Raw genomic sequence first — 20,031 nt, 5'->3', positions numbered from 1 at the left:
GTAATAGAAATATGTAACTCTTGTATTTTCCCATTTCTTCAAGCTTTGATGTTCACAAGAAGTGCCCCCTCTGTGAATTAATGTTCCCTCCCAACTATGATCAGAGCAAGTTTGAAGAGCACGTGGAAAGTCACTGGAAGGTGTGCCCAATGTGCAGCGAACAGTTTCCTCCCGACTATGACCAGCAAGGATTTGAAAGGCATGTGCAGACCCATTTTGATCAGAATGTTTTAAATTTTGACTAGTTACTTTTTATTGTGAGTTCAAATTTTAGTAGTTTTTTTTTTTTTTTTAAATCACCTCAAGTAGACTACTGTGGATACCACAAAGTGTCACTTTCTTCATGCACCCTCTACTGCACTTTTCTGACTAAGAGCTAGTTTGAGTTGGTGTTACTAGGGTCAGGGTAAATCTTTGGCTTACCAATAAATATAATTTACCTCTGTTAATCTTACCTGCTTTAAGAAAAGAGGTTCTTGTGTATCTTTGTCTTTATTTATTTCCCAGTTTGCAAAACTATATGGATAAAGGAAACGGATTATTTTAATCCTACTGCACTGGAAAAAGAAATGTGTTATTTAGCAGAATATTTACAATTCTCTGTTAACCTTGTTGGTTGAGCATGACTACTAAATATATTATGAAATAAATACAGTTTATCCTAACAGTCTTGCAAACTGATTCTTTGAATACAGAAACATCCCATAATTTAGCATATAAAATAATTTTGACACTCTTTAGAAGTGGAAGCTACACGTAGAATATGATTACATGCTTGCAGTACAGCAAATATTCTTTTGTATCTGAATATTTGTTTTACGAATTAACTGAAGGCATATTTTGCTAGTTTTAAGTAATGTTATTTCAGGGCAACTTAAAATGGTATATCTAATGAGAAAATGGAACAAGATATGTCAATACAATTATTTCATAACTATATAAGCAGTGATGCGTGTGGCATAAAAAATACAAAAATAGCGTCTTTTTTACGTTTTCCTGGTGAGAGTATAACTTGGCATCTTTAGTAAGTAATTAAAAATGTAATGTATAAACCTGAGTCAAAGTAGTGTGTCAAATCTCCACTCCTCAACATTAAAAGGAACACATCTTTGGAGATGTGTATAATTTCATTGTCAATTTTTCATTAAGTCTAACCTTTTAAGCATTCCTCTTTTTTTCCCTTGACAAAAATGTCTAAATTGTATTTCATTTCCTTTAAAATATAAATGTTACAAATTGAAAGTACTGATTTTTATTTTGATGCTTTTGTTATCAAAATGTTTAAGTTGTAAGCAAATCAGCTATTTAAGATGTTATCTAATATTTAGCACTGTACCATTTCTGGGTAATATATATGAGTTGCATTGCATCATGTCGTTGTACTTGTTTCTAGGAACTGATTTGTATATTGTTGGACCCTAGGTTATAATAGGTTTTTGGAGCTAGGACAAAAACAGTATTACCGAGGTTCCAGGTGTTAGGCATGGCAGCCCTAGGATGTAAGCCTTTAACTTTCTGATAGGTTATAAGACAGAATATATTTAGGTTAAATAAGAGTTAATGATTATGTACCATTCTAACCCAAAATTATCCTTTGGATGTTATAGTACTTCTACTGATACTTGTGAAATGCTATTGTTCCATTTTACAAGCCTAAAACCTATGTTGATGGCTTATTACTAATAGCTATGCGCTATGCAGTCTTAAGTAAAACTTTAAAGAATAAAATTTACATGCATCAACTGAAGAAAAGAAAAGAAGGCGTCAAAAGATTAAGATAGGCTAAAGCACTGAATGTGGATATATTTGTTTACATCGCAATCTTGATGCTGGTCTTCATAATGGATGCCAATGAAAATAAAGAGCCAAGTTTATTTTGGGTCAGAGGCAGTTTATTTTAAATGTGATTTCATTTACATTTATAAGCAGCTTTTCTTGACAGGAATTTTGATTCATTAAGTTGCCTTCAGTTCTAAAACAAACTTCTGTTGCTTTCAAACATAATGTGTTCTGTCCCCAACAAAACATATGAAAATATAATTTAAAGCACAGTTTTCACAGACACATTACAATACATTCACTATACACAGTATAACAAAATATTCCCATCCATACCTGTTTAGTAATACTGTCACAATGAATAAGTAAATAGAAATGGGAATTTGTTTTGTAGTTGAAAGTAATTTAACATGCACATTGACTATTTCATGACTGTTTAGCTGTTGAACTACTGATCCAGTCTGCAGTTTCTTGCACTAGAAGGAGCAAAAGCTAAATAATAATCACTTTCCTTAAAAAAAAAAAAAAATCTGGTCAATTATAGGTAGATATGAAATAGCCAAATAGGGCCTTCTTGTGCACCAACTAGTTGCTTCTCATGTCTGGATCACCCTTTTAAATGAATAGGATAATACTTTGTATTCACAACCAAGATGACTCTTCAGAGATCTGAGGAAATTTTTAGAGGGCAGTGTCTTTATAAATACTTTAAATCTCTCATTATGAGGGATTCACAACACAAGAATATAGAAGCTTACCTATCTGGCTAACAAAATTGTCATCCTTTCAAAAATGACTGAAACTGAGGAGGGACACCTGTTTCCCAGCTCTAAGACTTTCATAAAATGGGAACATGTAAAGAAAGCTATTTAATCAGAAATTCAAGTCTCTTTCACCAGTTTTGTGGGCAGTTAGCCTTCTCAAAGCAATTTTATTGCATAATTAGGCAGTTGGTAAACTCTAATGTATAAGGAATAGCACTTGGGAGAAAAGAACACTCAAGGCATGATGGTATTGTTGGTGAGAAAAAACTTCAGGAATGGTCCAGACTTAGATTACTCTTAAATAGATCATATATCAGTCACTCTTTGACTACTTACTCCAAGAAGCACTTAATTGTCAATAAGGCTCAATTTCATATTTCATCAAAATGTTTTTATGAAGCGAAACAGACATTTCCAGTAGGAATACAGACATCTACAATGTAATGGGAAAAGTGCCTTTAAAAAAAAAAAGTCAAAATAAAATGGTCTCAAAGAAGAGGCATCAGGTGTGTGTGTGTGGGGGGGGTCTTAACAAAAATGTCCTTTATGAAACTTGCTTGGAATTTTAATTCTGACCTGCAAAGCCACAGACTTGTTAGGGCAATGGTTGCAAGAATTGGCAACACATAAAACATTAAATTTGTTGGCAATAGAGAACTACAAAGTGCTTTAAAACTTCACCTAATGATGAAGACAAAACTAAGTTGCACACACAAAATTTGCACGTATTTCAAAGTGTTTTCTAATAGACTTCAGGGAAAAGTATTTCACTAAACTGGTATCTTGGTCCACAAATATTAAGAGGCATAAATGGAATCCCTTGCACCTACAGGCACTCAATGAACATAATGAGTGAACTCAATAGATTATTTTGTACAAAAATGCCAGTTTTAACACTGAAATGATCGGTAAGTTAGATGGCAAGACTTTCAGCTTGTTAAAGGGCAAAAGGATTTGCAAGACAATATAAAACACAGAAAGCACACCTTTTATGTATGTTAAATATGAAAATATTTTAGCATATTATGTTAAACATTCTTATTTATACTTCCATCACCTAAAGTCTTTCTACTCACAAATACTCCATTATGTAAGGCATGGTAACCAGTTTGATAATGAAGGTATTATTTTGGTTTTAAACATAGTGAGTTGATGTGTTGAAAAATTTCAATCACATTACAATCTTGGGGGAAAAAAATCTCAGTGCCAGCCCCTCCCCCCCCCAGTTGATGTCAATTCAATACAACTAAACAATATGCAACATGCCCTCAATTTTATTTTGTTTTGGGGGAAATGTGCTGAAGACCTAGAGCTTTTTGTTGTTGTTTGTTTAGCACCTTATATCAAAGTAATGAAAATGGGTATGGTGATTACATGTGCAAATGTACAAAATCAGTAACTCTACAAAGATACATCATTCCAAAATTACAGAAAAATTTAAAGCATGCATTTAATTTTTTAAAGGGTTGCTGAATGCTTCCCCTGAAAAAAAGGTGGCTGTTTTCAAAATCAGCAACTGCTGGTGAGGATTTCTTGGCACAGTTATGACCAGCGTATTATTGCTGCATCTTCCTGATAATCTCAGCTGACACCGGGGGATGGAAATTGATTGTGTGGTGCCGCAGGCCCTGAGCTGTCTTATAACTCTTCCCACAACGACATTTGAATGGTTTGCGGACACGAATCTGTGTTCTGTGACCATTCTTAGCATGGTACTTTATGCCATTCACATTCTGTAGAGAAAACACAAACATGACTTCTTATTAGAGGAAATCACAGTGCTTATCAGACATGGGGGAGTTTGAGTGAGGGTCTGTGATACAGTTGGACATCGTGGATGGCAAGTGCTTATAGAGTAGGCTTTTAATAAACTTCAGACATTTCAAAAAGAGTTAATGTGTTGTGAGCTATGTAGCCTGAGTTATAAACATGATAACACGAAATTTTTAAAAATATTTATTCATTTTCCCTTTTTGTTGCCCTTGTTTTATTGTTGTACTTATTATTGTTGTTGTTATTGATGTCTTCGTTTTTGGACAGGACAGAGAAATGGAGAGAGGAGTGGGAGACAGGGGGAGAGATAGACACCTGCAAACCTGCTTCACCACCTGTGAAGCGACTCCCCTGCAGCTTGAGTCCAGGTCCTTGTGCATGGTAGTGTATGTACACCCTCACCTGGCCCCTGGCTCCCTCTTAATCTAGCTGATGTGTTACACTTGGTCATTACCTCAGACATTGGTGAAAAGGCAACAAGAGGGCAGAGCATATAGGACCAGTTTCCATGAATCACAGAAGTGGCATCTGGAAAGCAGGCAGAGCACAGCCATACTGTCTCTGTCTTGCTTGCTTGCTTTTAGTATTTATTTATTCCCTTTTGTTGCCCTTGTTGTTTTATTATTGTAGTTATTCTTGTTGTCGTTTTTGATAGGACAGAGAGAAATGGAGAGAGGAGGGGGAGAGAAAGACAGACACCTGCAGACCTGCTTCACTGCTTGTGAGGTGACCCCCTTGCCAGGGGCTTCAACCGGAATCCTTAGTTCCTTAAGCCAGTCCTCACACTTTGCTCTTTGCTCCATGTGCGCTTAACCTGCTGCACTACTGCCCGGCCCCCGTGTTTTAGGGTGTGTGTGTGTGTGTGTGTGTGTGTGTGTGTGTGTGTGTGTGTGTGTAATTGAGATACTGACAAGACCATAGGATAAGGGGTACATTTCCACAGAATTCCCACCACCAGAACTATCTATCCCATCCCCTCCCTTGAAAGCTTTCCTGTTTATCCCCCTGGGAACATGGACCCAGGACCATTGTGGGTTGCAGAAGGTGGAAGGTTTGGCTTCTGTAATTGCTTCCCCGCTGAAAATGGGTGCTGGCATGTTGATCCATATTTAAATGTTCTGAGACATTTAAATGAGCTGTGTAAAAAGTGCTTCTGTGTCCCAGGTTCAATCCCCCATAAGGCAGAGCTTATGCCATCAATAGATTTTTCAAGCCTTTTAGAAAAAGTCTATGGACTATGGACAAATTAGTACATCATCAGATATACCCGGTATATTTCTGTTTTTTGTATTTCTCACCTGTGGAGTTTAAAAAAGCTGTTAACACTCCAAGGGAAAGTCTGCATTCTTTGTTTATTTTGTTGCCACTGGGGTTACTGCTGGGGCTTGGTGCCTAAACGATGAATCTGCTGGTCCTGTGGTCATTTTTTTTTCCTTTTATTTTCTTTATGTTATTTGATAGAGAGTGAGAGGGGATGGGGATCTAGGGAGACAATTGTAGTACTGCTTCACTGTGAAACCTTCCCCCTGCAGGTGGGGATCGGGGGCTCGAATCCAATTGTTGTGCATGACAACGTGCACTCCACCAGCTGCCACACTGCCCAGATGCCTTTTTTTTTTTTTAATTTTTTATTTATTTTTATTTTGTATTTATTTATTTTCCCTTCTGCTGCCCTTGTTGTTTAACATTGTTGTAGTTATTGATGTTATTGTTATTGGATAGGACAGAGAGAAATGGAGAGAGGAGGGAAAGACAGAGGGGGGGGAGAGAAAGATAGACACCTGCAGACCTGCTTCACCGCCTGTGAAGCGACTCCCCTGCAGGTGGGGAGCCGGGGGCTCGAACCGGGATCCTTACGCCGGTCCTTGTGCTTTGCGCCATGTGCGCTTAACCCACTGCGCTACCGCCCGACTCCCGCCATTTTTGTTTTTTATTTTTTGTCCTCAGGACTGGAGCCTGGTGCATGTACCACCCCCCTGCTCCCTGACCTATAGCTCTCAGCCCATTCTTTATTTCCTTATAGAAAAAACAGTGAGACAGAGGTGAGTATCGCAGCAGCATTCCACCATCCATGGAGCTTCTCCTGGTACCATCCATGGTACTCCCATGTGGTGCTGAGGCTCCCGCCTGGGCCCTCCTGCCCGGAAAGGTGTGCACTCTACTGTGTGAATGTTCTCGCAGACCTGCAAATTTTTTTTTTTTAAATACCTGGGGGAGGGTAGTGGAAAATGTCTCTCTTGGTAGAGTGCATACCTCACCTTATGTGAGGGCTCTGGCTCGAGCCTGATTACCACCTCGTGGGGATACCTGCATCATGGAACCTCTTTTCTCTTTCTCTATATATCCTTTTTCTTCCTTCATTTCTTTCTTTCTTTTTAATATTTATTTACCCTTTTGTTATCCTTGTTTTTTTTATTCTTGTTATTGATGTCATCATCGTTGGATAGGACAGAGAGAAATGCAGGGGGGGGGGTAAGACAAAGGGGGAAAGACACACACCTGCAGACCTGCTTCACCACCTGTGAAGCTACTCCCCTGCAGGTAGGGAGGCAGGGAGCTACAACCAGGATCCTTATGGTGGTCCTTGCGCTTTGCTGTGCGTTTAACCTGTTGCACCCGACCCCCCTTTTATTTTTTATTGGTTATTTAATATTAATTTACAAAACTATAAGATAGTAGGGGTAAAATTCCACACTGTTCCCACCACCAGAGTTCATCCAGCCCCATCCCCTCCACTGGAAACTACAGTAGTTCTCCCAAGGTCACCAAATACGGGCTGATTTTATAACTATATCTATAGATATATTTTTCCCCATTTTTTTCAACGGTTCTGCCTTCACTTTCTAAGTCACCCCTACACCCATTACTACGGGTGTCTCGTTTTGTTTTGTTTTTTCCCTCTTCTCAGAAAAGTGAAACCCCGCCTGGCTTCCTCTAGTGTTTTCCAGATTTGCTTCCCCTTCACTGACAGTATAAAAACAAGATTCCTGGAGACAAATGTTTCAGGTCCAGGGGAAATAGGTATTATAGAGACCTCTGGTTTACTTCCCCTATCATTTACCCCTCTGGGAGTATGGGCCAAAATTCTTTTTGTGGTGCAGGAGGTGTCTCCCTCTCTATTTTTTGCTGTTTCTCACCCACTATCTAAAACTTAAAAATAATAATATTAATTTTTAAAAGGTCACCAGGAGAAATGGATTTGTTGTGCAGGCACCAAGTCCTATGATAATCCTGGTAACAACAAAACAAAAACAAACAAGCCTGAACCACTCAGATGTTGGCTTTCTCCCTTTTGAGTTTCCTTAAAAGAAAAAACTATGCCCCTAACACCCAGAGACACCCCCGTCAGCATCACCTATAGAGAGGAATCTGAAACTCAAGTAGGTGGTTTGGTGAGAAAAATATCAAAGCCCTTTTCCTGATCTCCTTTCATGCTTCTGGGGAGAAGGGAGCAAAACTTCCTCAGCTGGAAGTTAAAAACCCTTCTTCTCAAAGGGCTTTGGGAACTGCCAGTTCTGCAGACTTCCAACTGGCAAAGTGGCCTTCTGTGAGCCACCTGGTAAGCCTCCAGTGAAGAAGGGGTTGGCAGCTAAATAGGTGATGCCTTTGTGATTCTGAGTCCCCTGATATGACAGGGACTTGGAGAATTTCAAAGATAGGGTTCTCCCCCTAGCTACCCCCCACAAACACACATCTTTGTCTGCCACTCCCAACCCCCCTAAATACTCTCAAACCAGGCATCAGAAGGTGGTCAGTAAGGACCCCAAACCCTGGAGAAGGTGGCACCTGCAAGCTCTTGGGTGAAATGAGAAGGGGCTGCTCTCACCCTTCTCTGTAGTTGTGCCATGCTGGGTCACCCCTTCTTTACCTTGTATCTCTTTTTACATCCGGGAACTGGGCAGGCAAAAGGCTTCTCGTCCCCACCATTCATGCACATGGAGCTGAGGATGGCTTCGGAGCTGATGGCGCTCTCTGTGGTCCAGGACTCATCGCTGTCAGACTCCTCATAGTCCACCTCCTCCTCATCATACTCACTTCCTGCGGGGTTAGAGAAGAAGTCTTAAGTGTTAGGGGGCAGCCTGTGACAGTGTCTGTCCTGGGTGGGAGAGGATATTCCAGGCCATAAGGGAAAGCAAATGCATTTAGTACCTAGGACACTACTTGGGGGAAGATGTTAGCAGTCCCATCAAAAAGCAAATTAAGGACTTCTCAATGATTCAGGAATTAATTGGCGTATAGCACCAAAGTAAAAGATTCTGGGGGGGGGGGGTACAGGTCCAAGAAGGATGACAGAGGACCTAGTGGGGGTTGTATTGTTATGTGGAAAACTGAGAAATGATACGCATGTACAAACTATTGTATTTACTGTCGAATGTAAAACATTAATTCCCCCAATAAAGAAATTTTAAAAATAATAATAATTCAGGAATTAGCTGAACAAGAACTTGATCCTGACACTCTGACAGACCAATCTGGAATCACCAAGATGCTGGGAAGATTCTGGACACACGCACACACACACACACACACATACAGCAACATACATAACCCCCAAACACACACACACTACACACAAGCACTGCCCCATATTCCAGTGGACAGAATCCTGTCTCTCTGGTTTTTTGCTTTACTGGTCTAGTAAGTGCAAAAATCTGTGGGGTGTGGTTACAAGTTACTCTAATTAGGTATGTATACTTCAGAAGGAATTAATACCAGATCTTTTCCTTTATAGGCTGAGCTGAAGGAAACCATGAGAAAACATGGAGCTATAAAGAGATGGCTCCAAGCTAGGGCTCAGGGGGTACCCCAGAGTTTCTAGGGCAAATTGTCAGTGGCAGAATTCAAGTCCAGCTCGTGGAAGTCTAATCCCCTATCACACCTGTTCTTGAGGAAGTACACCTGTGGCTTTTTTTTTTTTTTAACCTTTTTTTTTTTAATATTTATTTATTTATTCCCTTTTGTTGCCCTTGTTGTTTTATTGTTGTAGTTATTATTGTCGTTGTTGGATAGGACAGAGAGAAATGGAGAGAGGAGGGGAAGACAGAGAGGAGGAGAGAAAGATAGACACCTGCAGACCTGCTTCACCGCCTGTGAAGCGACTCCCCTGCAGGTGGGGAGCCAGGGTTCGAACCGGGATCCTTTTAGCGACACATGCCTTTCCCTGGAAGGACTGATCCATCCCAGACAGCTCAGGACGACAGGAGTCTCTTGTCTATTCTTAAAGCCCCTTGTCTAGTCCTAAGGTGAAGTGGTCTGCTTAGAACTGGCTTTAAAATCAGTCCTCTCCACCGACTTCTGTTCAGGATGGCAAAGATGGAGAACCACTTCAACAAGTAGCCCCGTCAAGCTGCTCTTTTTAATGAGCCCCAAGGCCATTTATTTTGGGTTTTTACACAATACAACCCTGAAGGACATAATTCTACAGATCATAAACAGTGTAAACTAATATGTTGACAAGTTCTAATGCATTTACAAGCCCCGTGGAATAAATAGGAATTATAGCACAACATTAATAAGAATTATATGGTAGCAATTACAGTTGTGCAATTCATCTCCCAGGTGTGAGGCTAAATAGTGGCCCGCCTGGGTGCTCCCTGGGCTCGCTCTGTTACAGCAATTATTTCAACACCAAATATTGGTGCTTTTATTGGGTTTCATTTTAATAGGCATTAATAAGATGGTTTGAGGAGCCAGCAGAGCTAGGAACAAGGATGCCGGCATCTGAGGCTCACAGTTAAAAGGATCCAGGAAGGAAGGAACCCCAAGCTGATTGAGAAACCTCTCCTATTTCAGTTACGTTAGATGCATCATCTCATTTCATTGTTAGTGGTTCGGTGAAGTAGATTATGACCATCACTTTTTTAAAAAATATTTATTTATTCCCTTTTGTTGCTTTATTATTGTTGTTGTCAGATAGGACAGAGAGAAATGGAGAGAGGAAGGGAAGACAGAGAAGGGGAGAGAAAGAGACACCTGCAGGCCTGCTTCACTGCCTGTGAAGTGACTCCCCTGCAGGTGGGGAGCCAGGGCTCGAACCGGGATCCTTATGCCGGTCTTTGCGCCACCTGCGCTTAACCTGCTGCGCTACCGCCCGACTCCCCGGCCATCACTTTTAAGCTCACAGCAAACAGCCCTGCAAAGGCCCAAGAGCTTATGTGTTCTCAATTAGTTATTAAGAGACTTTCTTTCACATTGCATCCCAGTCCCCAGTATCAGCAAACTTGGAGGGGGTCCCTGTCAACCTTTCAAATTTCTGGTTCTTCACCATCTACCACTCAGATGGAATTAAAAGCAGTCTGTTTTTGATGTGGCTCAGACACTCTTGAGTAATGCAGAACAAACAGTTTGGCAGCCGTCCCCTGCCCTTAGACTCGGGGATCCAATGTGGTTTTCAAGGAGCCCATTGGGTTTTGGCTGAAGCTCTCAGAAACAAGAGTCCCAGTTTGGAAACTCTAGTCAGAGACAACCCCTCTGTACTGACACATTTCCGGCTCCGTCTATGAGCAGATCTCAAAATCTGCTTTTAAGTAGGACATTGTTTAGGACAGTTTACTCTAAAACAAATGCCACATGGTGGTGTCCTTTAAATTGCTTGTTAAAAAACTATAAAATGCTATTTCGAAAAGTTCCTCTAGCAGGACTTGAAAGTCAGAATGACTAATTTACCCATCTAATTGGGCTAATTTGTTAACCTGAATACCAAGAACCATGTAACATTTACAACTGGGAGGGTGTGGGGGGGAACCTCAGACCAACTGAGGACTTAATGAAGCCCAGAAGAAGATAAAACTTCAAAACCTCACTGGATCAAAAGGGACCGGAGCTGGAGGGGCTGATGCTCTGGGCACAGTCACCTGGAAGCCACACTGAATCCAGCTACCAGGGACTTTATTGCCTAAGTCCAGATTCCTCTGAGAGTGAAAGCCAGCACTGTCCTGGGATAACTGGGCCACACACTCTGCCAATCAATCCACCACAGGCTCTTTGGGTGTTTTGAGGATGGAGAGTGAACTATTTATATTTAATTCTGTGCTATAACAAGGAAGGGCAAGGTACAGAGCTGGGTTCATATCTTGTCTGGGCCTGTTATCTGAATGTTAAGCTACTTGGCCTCCCCTTTTTCCTCTCACGGCTTAATTCAATGATTAGAATTAATGTCACTGGGGCAGGGCTAGATAGCATAATGGTTATGCAAAGAGATTTTCATCCCTGAGGCCCTGAAGTCCCAGGTTCAATGCACCACCATAAGCCAGAGCTAAGTAGTGCTCTGGTGAAAAAAAAAGAAAAAAGAAAAAAAGAATTAATGTCACTGGAGCATCAGACACTGATATAATAAAGTGCTTAAAAATTGTTAGATAAGTTTTTTTGTATGTGATACTATAGAATACACCTATTGAACATGAAACTGTATTACCTTTCGAAAGGCTTGTTGTGAAAGCAAACAAGTTGATTCTGAATCTTATTGGCAAACGCCACCAGAAAGAAAAAAATGCAAAAGGGATTCCAGATAGAGACAGAGGCCATGCTAGCGTAAAGAAGCTATGCACCTCCCATCCACAGGGTGGTGCAGGGACCACATTGAACCCTGGCACTGCCACTCAGAAACTATGTGACCTTAGGCAAGTGACATCACATCTCTGAGCGTTAAGACTCTGAAGGACTAAAAATACTACCACCTCTTAAAGTTGTTATAAAAACCAGTGGATTTATTTATTTATTTATATGCAGTACCAGGAGTGAACCTGGAAACTCATGTTTGCCCGACAGCACCGATGGCCTCCCCTATTAGTCCGCAGTACTACCCCATCAAGAATGGAGCTCTCCATTGCTGTCCCTGGTGTTCCCTATAATGCCAGGGCTTGAACCCGCAGCCTTTTGAATAGAAGGCCCCCAATTTTTTAATTATTATTATTAGTGATTTAATGATTTACAAGATGATAAGTTAACATTTCCACACCACTCTCACCACCAAAGTTCTGTGTCTATCTCTCTAACACTAAACACCATAGTTCTCTCAAAGCCCTAAGTATGGGTTGAAAATAAAAGGGTAGGGGTAGGCAGTGGCGCAGCTGGTTAAGTGCTTACAAGACAGTGCGCAAGGACTGGGGCTCAAGCCTCTGGTCCCCACCTGCAGGGGGAAAGCTTTATGAATGGTGAAGCAGGGCTGCAGGTGTCTCTCTCCCTTTCTCCATCTCTACCTAATAAAAGAATATATATAATTTATTAATTTTTCTCATTTTTATGCAATTCTTTTATTTATTTATTTATTTTTATGCAATTCTATGCCCTTGGCTTCACTTCCTTTCTAAACCACACCTACACCTATTACACCTTCTGGTTGTCTTTCCTTAAATTCTTCCTTTTTTTAAAAAAAACAAAAGCACTTTGAACACCCCCAGCTCCCCACCTGCAGGGGGGTCACTTCACAGGTGGTGAAGCAGGTCTGCAGGTGTCTCTCTTTCTCTCCCCCTCTCTGTCTTCACCACCTCTCGATTTCTCTCTGTCCTATCCAACAATAACAACATTAATAACAACAACAATAATCACCACAACAATGATTTTAAACAACAACAACAAGGGCAACAAAAGGGGAAAAATAGCCTCCAGGAGCAATGGATTCATAGTGCAGGCACCGAGCTCCAGCAATAACCCTGGTGGAAACAAACAAACAAAAAAGCACTTTAAACAAATAATGCCCACGGTAATGCATATGGTAAGCATTAAAGAAGGATTTGATAAATAAGCCAAATGCCATGTGAGTAGATTACTTCATGTACTGGTCCTGTGTTCTTTCTTTGAGGATGCTTGCTTTGTACAACAGTGTGTGTGTGTGTGTGTGTGTGTGTGTGTGTGTGTGTGATTTACTGCTGCTTGTATCACTATGCTCCACATGCTACCCTGTCATCAAACAGAATTGTCAACAGCTGTGATGTGGGTCCGGTTTCTCAGCTGCCTTCTTTGATTCTGTAGTTGGAGGACCGCTGCAGGTTGAATGTGCCCAAAGTCACACAGGCTTGGATACAGCCTGTACTTGGAGCTCACATCTGGAAAAATTGCTAGGTGAGGCATGCAGCGTCCTGCAGAAAACATCTGACACCACAACATCAACTGTTTTTAGTTTCCTTTTAAACATCTTTGAAATTTAGGAAGAGTTAACCTGAAATTCAAGTTACAGCCCTAGTTACAAAAACATCTGTACCAACCTACTATTCTTAGCTTTGTTAATTTCCTCATAACTTTCCAAAAGGAGAAAAATGAACCACGACCTGGTTCTCTCTTCTTTTTTATTCCTCTTATGATAGAGACAGGGACAGGGCAAAAGGGGGAGGAGAGAGGGAGAGAGACCTGCAGCCAGTTCCACAGCTTATGAAGCTTCCCCCCCTGTAGGTGTGGCCCAGGGACTGGAATCTGGGTTCTCGTGCATGGTGACTTGTGCACTTGACTAACTGCACCACTTGCCAGCCTTCTATTGTGTTATCCACTGGACCACCTCCTGGACCATATCATTTGTCTGCTTTCACATGAACTCATTTACCCATTGCATTCTGACACTTACATGAATCCCTAACTTAGATTCTTTTTAAAAAATAAACATCATGGGAGTTGGGTGGTAGCGCAGCGGGTTAAACGCACGTGGCGCAAAGCACAAGGACCAGAGTAAGGATCCTGGTTCGAGCCCCCGGCTCCCCACCTGCAGGGGAGTCGCTTCACAGGCGGTGAAGCAGGTCTGCAGGTGTCTATCTTTCTCTCCCCCTCTCTGTCTTCCCCTCCTCTCTCCATTTCTCTCTGTCCTGTCTAACAACAACATCAATAACTACAACAATGAAAAAACGGCAACAAAAGGGAAAATAAATATTTTTTAAACATTTAAATAAATAAATAAACATCGTGTGGGCCAGGCAGTGGTACATCTGGTTAAGTGCTCACATTATAGCATTCAAGGACCCGGGTTCAAGCCCCTGATGCCCACTTGCAGGGGGAAAGCTTCTAGAATGGTACATCAGGGCTGCAGGTGTCTCTCTCTCTTCCTCTCTATCTCCCCATCTCAATTTCTCTGTCTCCATCCAATAATATATATATGTATATATATATTAAAAATAAACATAAAATAAAAAAAACTGTAGCTGCTGTCCCTGCCATTTAGGTTTGGGGTACCTCCTCGGGAGGTGTCTTCCTCTCCCTAACATAATAGAAGGTAAAGCCAGGTGCAGCAGATCAGGGCTATGCCAAAGGTTCCCTGGCTAGAGATAGGCTGGACAGCACTTGGGTCTGTGGCTCAGTGTTGGTGCTCCTTTGATTTATTTTCAAGTTGACGAAAATTGTGACCGGGAGTCGGGCGGTAACTGCGCAGCAGGTTAAGCGCAGGTGGCGCAAAGCGCAAGGACCGGCACAAGGATCCAGGTTTGAGCCCCCAGCTCCCCACCTGCAGGGGAGTCGCTTCACAGGCGGTGAAGCAGGTCTGCAGGTGTCTGTCTTTCTCTCCCCTTCTCTGTCTTCCCCTCCTCTCTCTATTTCTCTCTGTCCTATCCAACAACAAGGACATCAATAATAATAACTACAACAATAAAACAACAAGGGCGCCAAACGGGAATAAATAAATAAATATTTTTTTAAAAAGTTGTGACCCACTGGGGAGGACAATAGCCACACTGTGTGGAGTTGCACAAGCCACTTAAGGGGGAAGGGGAATGAGACTGTAGGCGACAGATGCTGAGTCTCCCACAGCTAAGTGCTAGGACCCTGTCGTCCTTGGGTTTTGCAGTGAATGAATTAATTTATATTTAGACAGAGACTGAAGTGGGAGGGAAAGGGAGAGGGAGAGAGGAAGAGGAAAAGAGAGAGGGAGAAACAGTGGGGGGAGGGAGGGAGGGGGAGAGAATATAGCACTGGAGCTTCCTTCAATGTGGTAAGGAATGGGCTTGAAACTGGGTGGAATTCGTGGCAAAGCAGCAAACTATCCAAGTGAGCTATTTCCTTGGACATCAAGAATTTTAAAAGGACATGTACCAGTGTTAGCTTTTACAAGGCAATGTAACTTCACCTTTCACAGTCACATGTCAGGAATGCCTGTCATCTTTTGTTTGCTTATAGTCAACAGTAAAATATAATAGTTTGTAGATGTGAAACATTTCTCAGTTTTCCATGTAACAATTCAACCCCCACTAGGTCTTCCTCTGCCATCATGTCACTAATCTTTCTTGGGTTGGGTATCTCCGTTTCAACCTGTGCGTTGACACAGTCTGTATTACAGGGGCTATGAGGTGGGCAGGGCTGAGAGAGGAAGTTATGGGTGGTTCCCATAGCTCACCTCAACACTGTGGTCTGTGGAAAGAGGAAAACCTAGCGGAGAGAATTTCATGATAAGACAACTATATTCTACAAGTCTTCGGAAAAACAGCTATTGGTTGTCAGAAAAGGATATAGAAATCAGAGATGATTTAATGGATCAAGAAACAATGTGGTGCAGCCTTGGAGGAAGTGCAGTGGCATGAGGTCCGGAGTTCAATCCACTGTGGTTTTATTTTTATTTTTTTTTATTTTTCCCTTTTGTTGCCCTTGTTATTTTTTATTGTTGTTGTAGTTATTATTGATGTTGTAGTTGATGTCATTGTTGTTAGATAGGACAGAGCGAAATGGAGAGAGGAGGGGAAGAACAGAGAGGGGAAGAGAAAGATAGACACCTGCAGACCTGCTTCACTTCTCAATTTCTCTCTGTCTCTATACAATAATAAATAAATAAGTAAAAAAAAATATATATATATGCATTTATTTTAGAGAGAGAACCAGAACATCACCCTGGCACATGAGATGCCAGGGATTGAATCTGGCACCTCATTTTTGAAAGTCGAATGCACCTGAAGAAATATTTAAAAGAAACAAGATGGTCTGGAGCTGTGAATACACACACACCACTGCGCGCGCGCACACACACACACACACACACACAGAGCCACTTGGATGGAACCTGCTCTGGAATACCACTGCGCGCGCGCGCACACACACACACACACACACACACACACACACACACACACAGCCACTTGGATGGAACCTGCTCTGGAATACCACTGCATGCACACACACACACACACACACACACACACACACACACACACACAGCCACTTGGATGGAACCTGCTCTGGAATACCACTGCATGCACACACACACACACACACACACACACACACACACACACACACACACACACACACACACCCACTTGGATGCAACCTGCTCTGGAATACCACTGCATGCCTCTGCTGCTAAGTTCTTCTCAGTCTCCACAAAAGCCATCTTGCATCAAGTAAGTCTAGCCCACACCTCTTCAGCCTCTGCTCGCCTACCCTCTGCTTCTCCTTTCACTCTATAGATGGCCTGTTCTCTATGTGAACCCTTAAAAGTGTTCTGACACTATGGGATAATCCAGTGATTTATTTCCCAGAGCTTTCAAATGCATTAGAAGAGTTCAGTCCTATGCAGGAAAGATTACTATTGACTCAGAGAATCAAGGCTGTCTCTGTCATTAGGGAGGAGATAGAAGAGAATGACATCCTGAAATTAAACCAAAGTCTAGAGCAAGGACCACGAGAATTTGTGAGGCTTAGTGCACGGTCTTCAGAAGTGTATCTTTGATCAGAATCACATGTTGCCAATTCACTTAGATTTTTTGCTGTTTTCAGTTCACATAAAGTGGGTCAGGACTGGGCAGGGGTAGATAGCATAATGGTCATGCAAACAGACTCCCATGCCTGAGGCTCCAAAGTCCCAGGTTCAATCCCCTGCACCACCATAAACCAGAGCTGAGCAGTGCTCTGGTTAAAAAAAAAAAAGGAAAAAGTGGGTCAGGACTAATTAAAACTAATTTATATAATGATATATCTATAAGGCAGGAAGGCATCTCATTGCTAATGTATTTGCCAGAATTTGACACCTCAAGAGAATCTTAATTTGCTGTCACTGCACTACCATTTTTGTATGAATATTAATGACCTGCATTACAAGGGAAAAAAATGTAGCATATTGATTTTTTGGGAAAGGTTGACTTATTTTTATCTGTCCGTATATATGTCATTATTTTACGAGAATAAAAAAAAAGGCAACAAGAGGGAATAAATAAAATAAATATAAAAAAATATTTATTTAGTTCCTTTTTGTTGCCCTTGTTGTTTTTATTGTTGTTGTAGTTATTGTTATTGATGTTGTTGTTGGATAGGACAGAGAAAAATGGAGAGAGGAGGGGAAGACAGAGAGGGGAAGAGAAAGATAGATACCTGCAGACCTGCTTCACCGCCTGTGAAGTGACTCCCCTGCAGGTGGGTGGCCTTCTCTTTTCTAAGTAACATGCTTATCTCTACTACTCATTTTCCACATCAATTTCAGCTCTCTCTGGACATCCCCCAGTGCAGTATTAGCATTCTGATCTTTCACATGCTTCCCCCCCTCCTTACAGAATTTCACTATAGCACTATGGTTCACTGGTGGTCACCATTTGCATTGTTCTAACACAAAGTCATTTAGTGAGTTGTGATTACATTTTTACCACCTTTGGAGTTAATATACATCATTTCTGCAGCCTATATGGTTGTTACTATTTTCTTTTTTTCCACCCAGTAAGTTGCCAAATTCAGCATTTTCTTTCTTTCTTTTTTTTTTTTTCTTACTTGTAATCTTTTTTTATTTCTTTATTGGGGTTAATGGTTTAGGGTCAACAGTAAAATACAATGGTTTGTACATGCATAACATTTCTATGTAACAATATATCCCCCACTCCTCTGTCATCATGTTCCAGGACCTGAACTCTCTCCCTCACCCCAGAGTCCTTTACTTTGGTGCAATACACCAACTCCAGTCCATGTTCTGCTTAGTGTTTCCCTTCTGATGTTGTTTTTCAACTTTTTTTTTTTTTTTTTTTTTTGCCTCCAGGGTTATCACTGGGACTTGGACCCTGTAGGCTTTTTTTCCCCCTTCTGTTGCCCTTGTTGTTTAGTTATTCAACTTCTGTCTATGAGTGAGATCATCCCATATTCATCCTTTTGTTTCTGACTTATCTCACTTAACATAATTTCTTCAAGCTCCATCCAAGATGGAGTAAAGAAGGAGAATTCACCATTTTTAATGAGTAGTATTCCATTGTGTATATACACCATAACTTGCTCAGCCACTCATCTGTTGTTGGACACCTGGGTTGCTTCCAGGTTTTGGCTATTACAAATTGTGCTGCTATGAACATAGGTGTACACAGATCTTTTTGGATGGGTATATTGGGTTCCTTAGGATATATTCCCAGGAGAGGAATTGCAGGGTCATAGGGTAGGGTTGTTATTTTTTTTTTTTTATTTTCATCCTACTGATCATATTTTTTTATGTTTATTTATTCCCTTTTTGTTGATCTTGTTGTTTTGTTGTTGTAGTTACTATTGATGTCCTTATTTTTGGGTAGGACAGAGAGAAATGGAGAGAGGAGGGGAAGTCAGAGAGGGAGAGAGAAAGATAAACACCTGCAGACCTGCTTCAGCGCCTGTGAAGCAACTCCCCTGCAGGTGGGGAGCTGGAGGCTCGAACTGGTATCCTTATGCTGGTCCTTGCGCTTTGTGCCACCTGCGCTTAACCCGCTGCGCTACCGCCTGACTCCCTGTTCATATATACTTTTTAACCAGAGCATTGTACATTTCTGAATTACAGTGGCTAGGGAGATTGAACCTGGGATTTCAGAGCCTCGGGCATGAGAGTCTTTTTGCATAACCATGCTATCTCCTTCACTCTGTCTTATAAGAGCAGCTGACACTATGTGCCAGGCCTAGCTGTAAAGGCTTGTGCATCTACTATTTCTTTTCAGCTGCAAAAACAGCTCTAAGAAGTTGGTGTTCTGATGCTCTTCATTCTACATAAAATGGAGACTCGGAGAGGCAAAAAGCCTTGTTTCAGATCTCAAAGGTCCTCTGTGGTAGAGCAAGGGTTCCAAGACAGCCATCAGGCTTCAGAGCCTGCATCTTGAACCAGTCTACTGCACTGTTTGCTTGAATCCACCCCACATTCTCCAACAGAACCCTCAATCTCTTCATATATATTTAAACCCATCAGGTATTTGGTTTTATTTCCTCTCCTCTCTCGTCCTCTACTTCCTTCTGTTTTTGTTTGTTTTTTCTGAGGCATTCTCTTGTTGCCATCTACTTTCTTAACCCAGGATGAACTATTAGCCTTCCATGCGGACCCCTTTTTCATAGATCCCACATGCTCCTCTTTCCTCCTTAACTTGCCTTCCGTATGTCTACCTTTCCTAGAACACATCTAACTCTCAGTGATCTCAGTGTATTTTTAAAAATAAAAATCTTGGATTTGGGCAGTAGCGCAGCAGGTTAAGCGCACATGGCGCAAAGCACAAGGACCGGCAGAAGGATCCCAGTTTGAGCCCCTAGCTCCCCACCTGTAGGGGTGTCGCTTCACAGGCGGTGAAGCAGGTCTGCAGGTGTGTGTTTTTCTCTCCCCCTCTCTGTCTTACCCTCCTCTCTCCATTTATCTCTGTCCTAACAATCATGACTTCAAGAACAACAACAATAATAACTATAACAACAATAGAAAACAACTAAGGGCAACAAAAAGGAAATAAATATTTTAAAATAAATAAAATTCTTTTTCTAAAGTATGCATGTGGGATACACCAAAGCAATGCTCTGCTGTCCTCTGAATGGCACTGGTGCTGTCCATGGGGCTGCC

At 41.5% G+C, this 20,031-nt stretch overlaps 2 protein-coding genes across 4 annotated transcripts in view; one reads left to right on the top strand and one right to left on the bottom strand.

Annotated features, from left to right (window-relative positions):
• TAX1BP1 (Tax1 binding protein 1) overlaps positions 1–1,879 on the top strand; it is a 50,244-nt gene extending 48,365 nt beyond the window's left edge. For 2 of the 3 annotated variants that reach the window (XM_016187499.2, XM_016187500.2), the window contains exon 18: positions 44–1,879. In XM_016187499.2, the coding sequence (XP_016042985.2) occupies positions 44–245 (202 nt within the window). In that variant the 3' untranslated portion in view covers positions 246–1,879. The remainder of the gene's footprint in view (positions 1–43) is intronic. The other variant, XM_060196046.1, reaches the window with a different exon arrangement.
• Positions 1,871–20,031, bottom strand: part of JAZF1 (JAZF zinc finger 1) — a 384,746-nt gene continuing 366,585 nt past the window's right edge. Inside the window, exons 4-5 of the mRNA XM_007521609.2 lie at positions 8,185–8,354; positions 1,871–4,276 (exon numbers count right to left, since the gene is read on the bottom strand). Coding sequence (XP_007521671.1) covers positions 4,100–4,276; positions 8,185–8,354 — 347 coding nt within the window. The 3' untranslated portion in view covers positions 1,871–4,099. The remainder of the gene's footprint in view (positions 4,277–8,184; positions 8,355–20,031) is intronic.

The sequence above is a fragment of the Erinaceus europaeus genome, chromosome 8, assembly GCF_950295315.1.
Source record: "Erinaceus europaeus chromosome 8, mEriEur2.1, whole genome shotgun sequence".
NCBI lineage: Eukaryota > Metazoa > Chordata > Mammalia > Eulipotyphla > Erinaceidae > Erinaceus > Erinaceus europaeus.
This window is presented reverse-complemented; position numbering and strand designations above follow the sequence as displayed.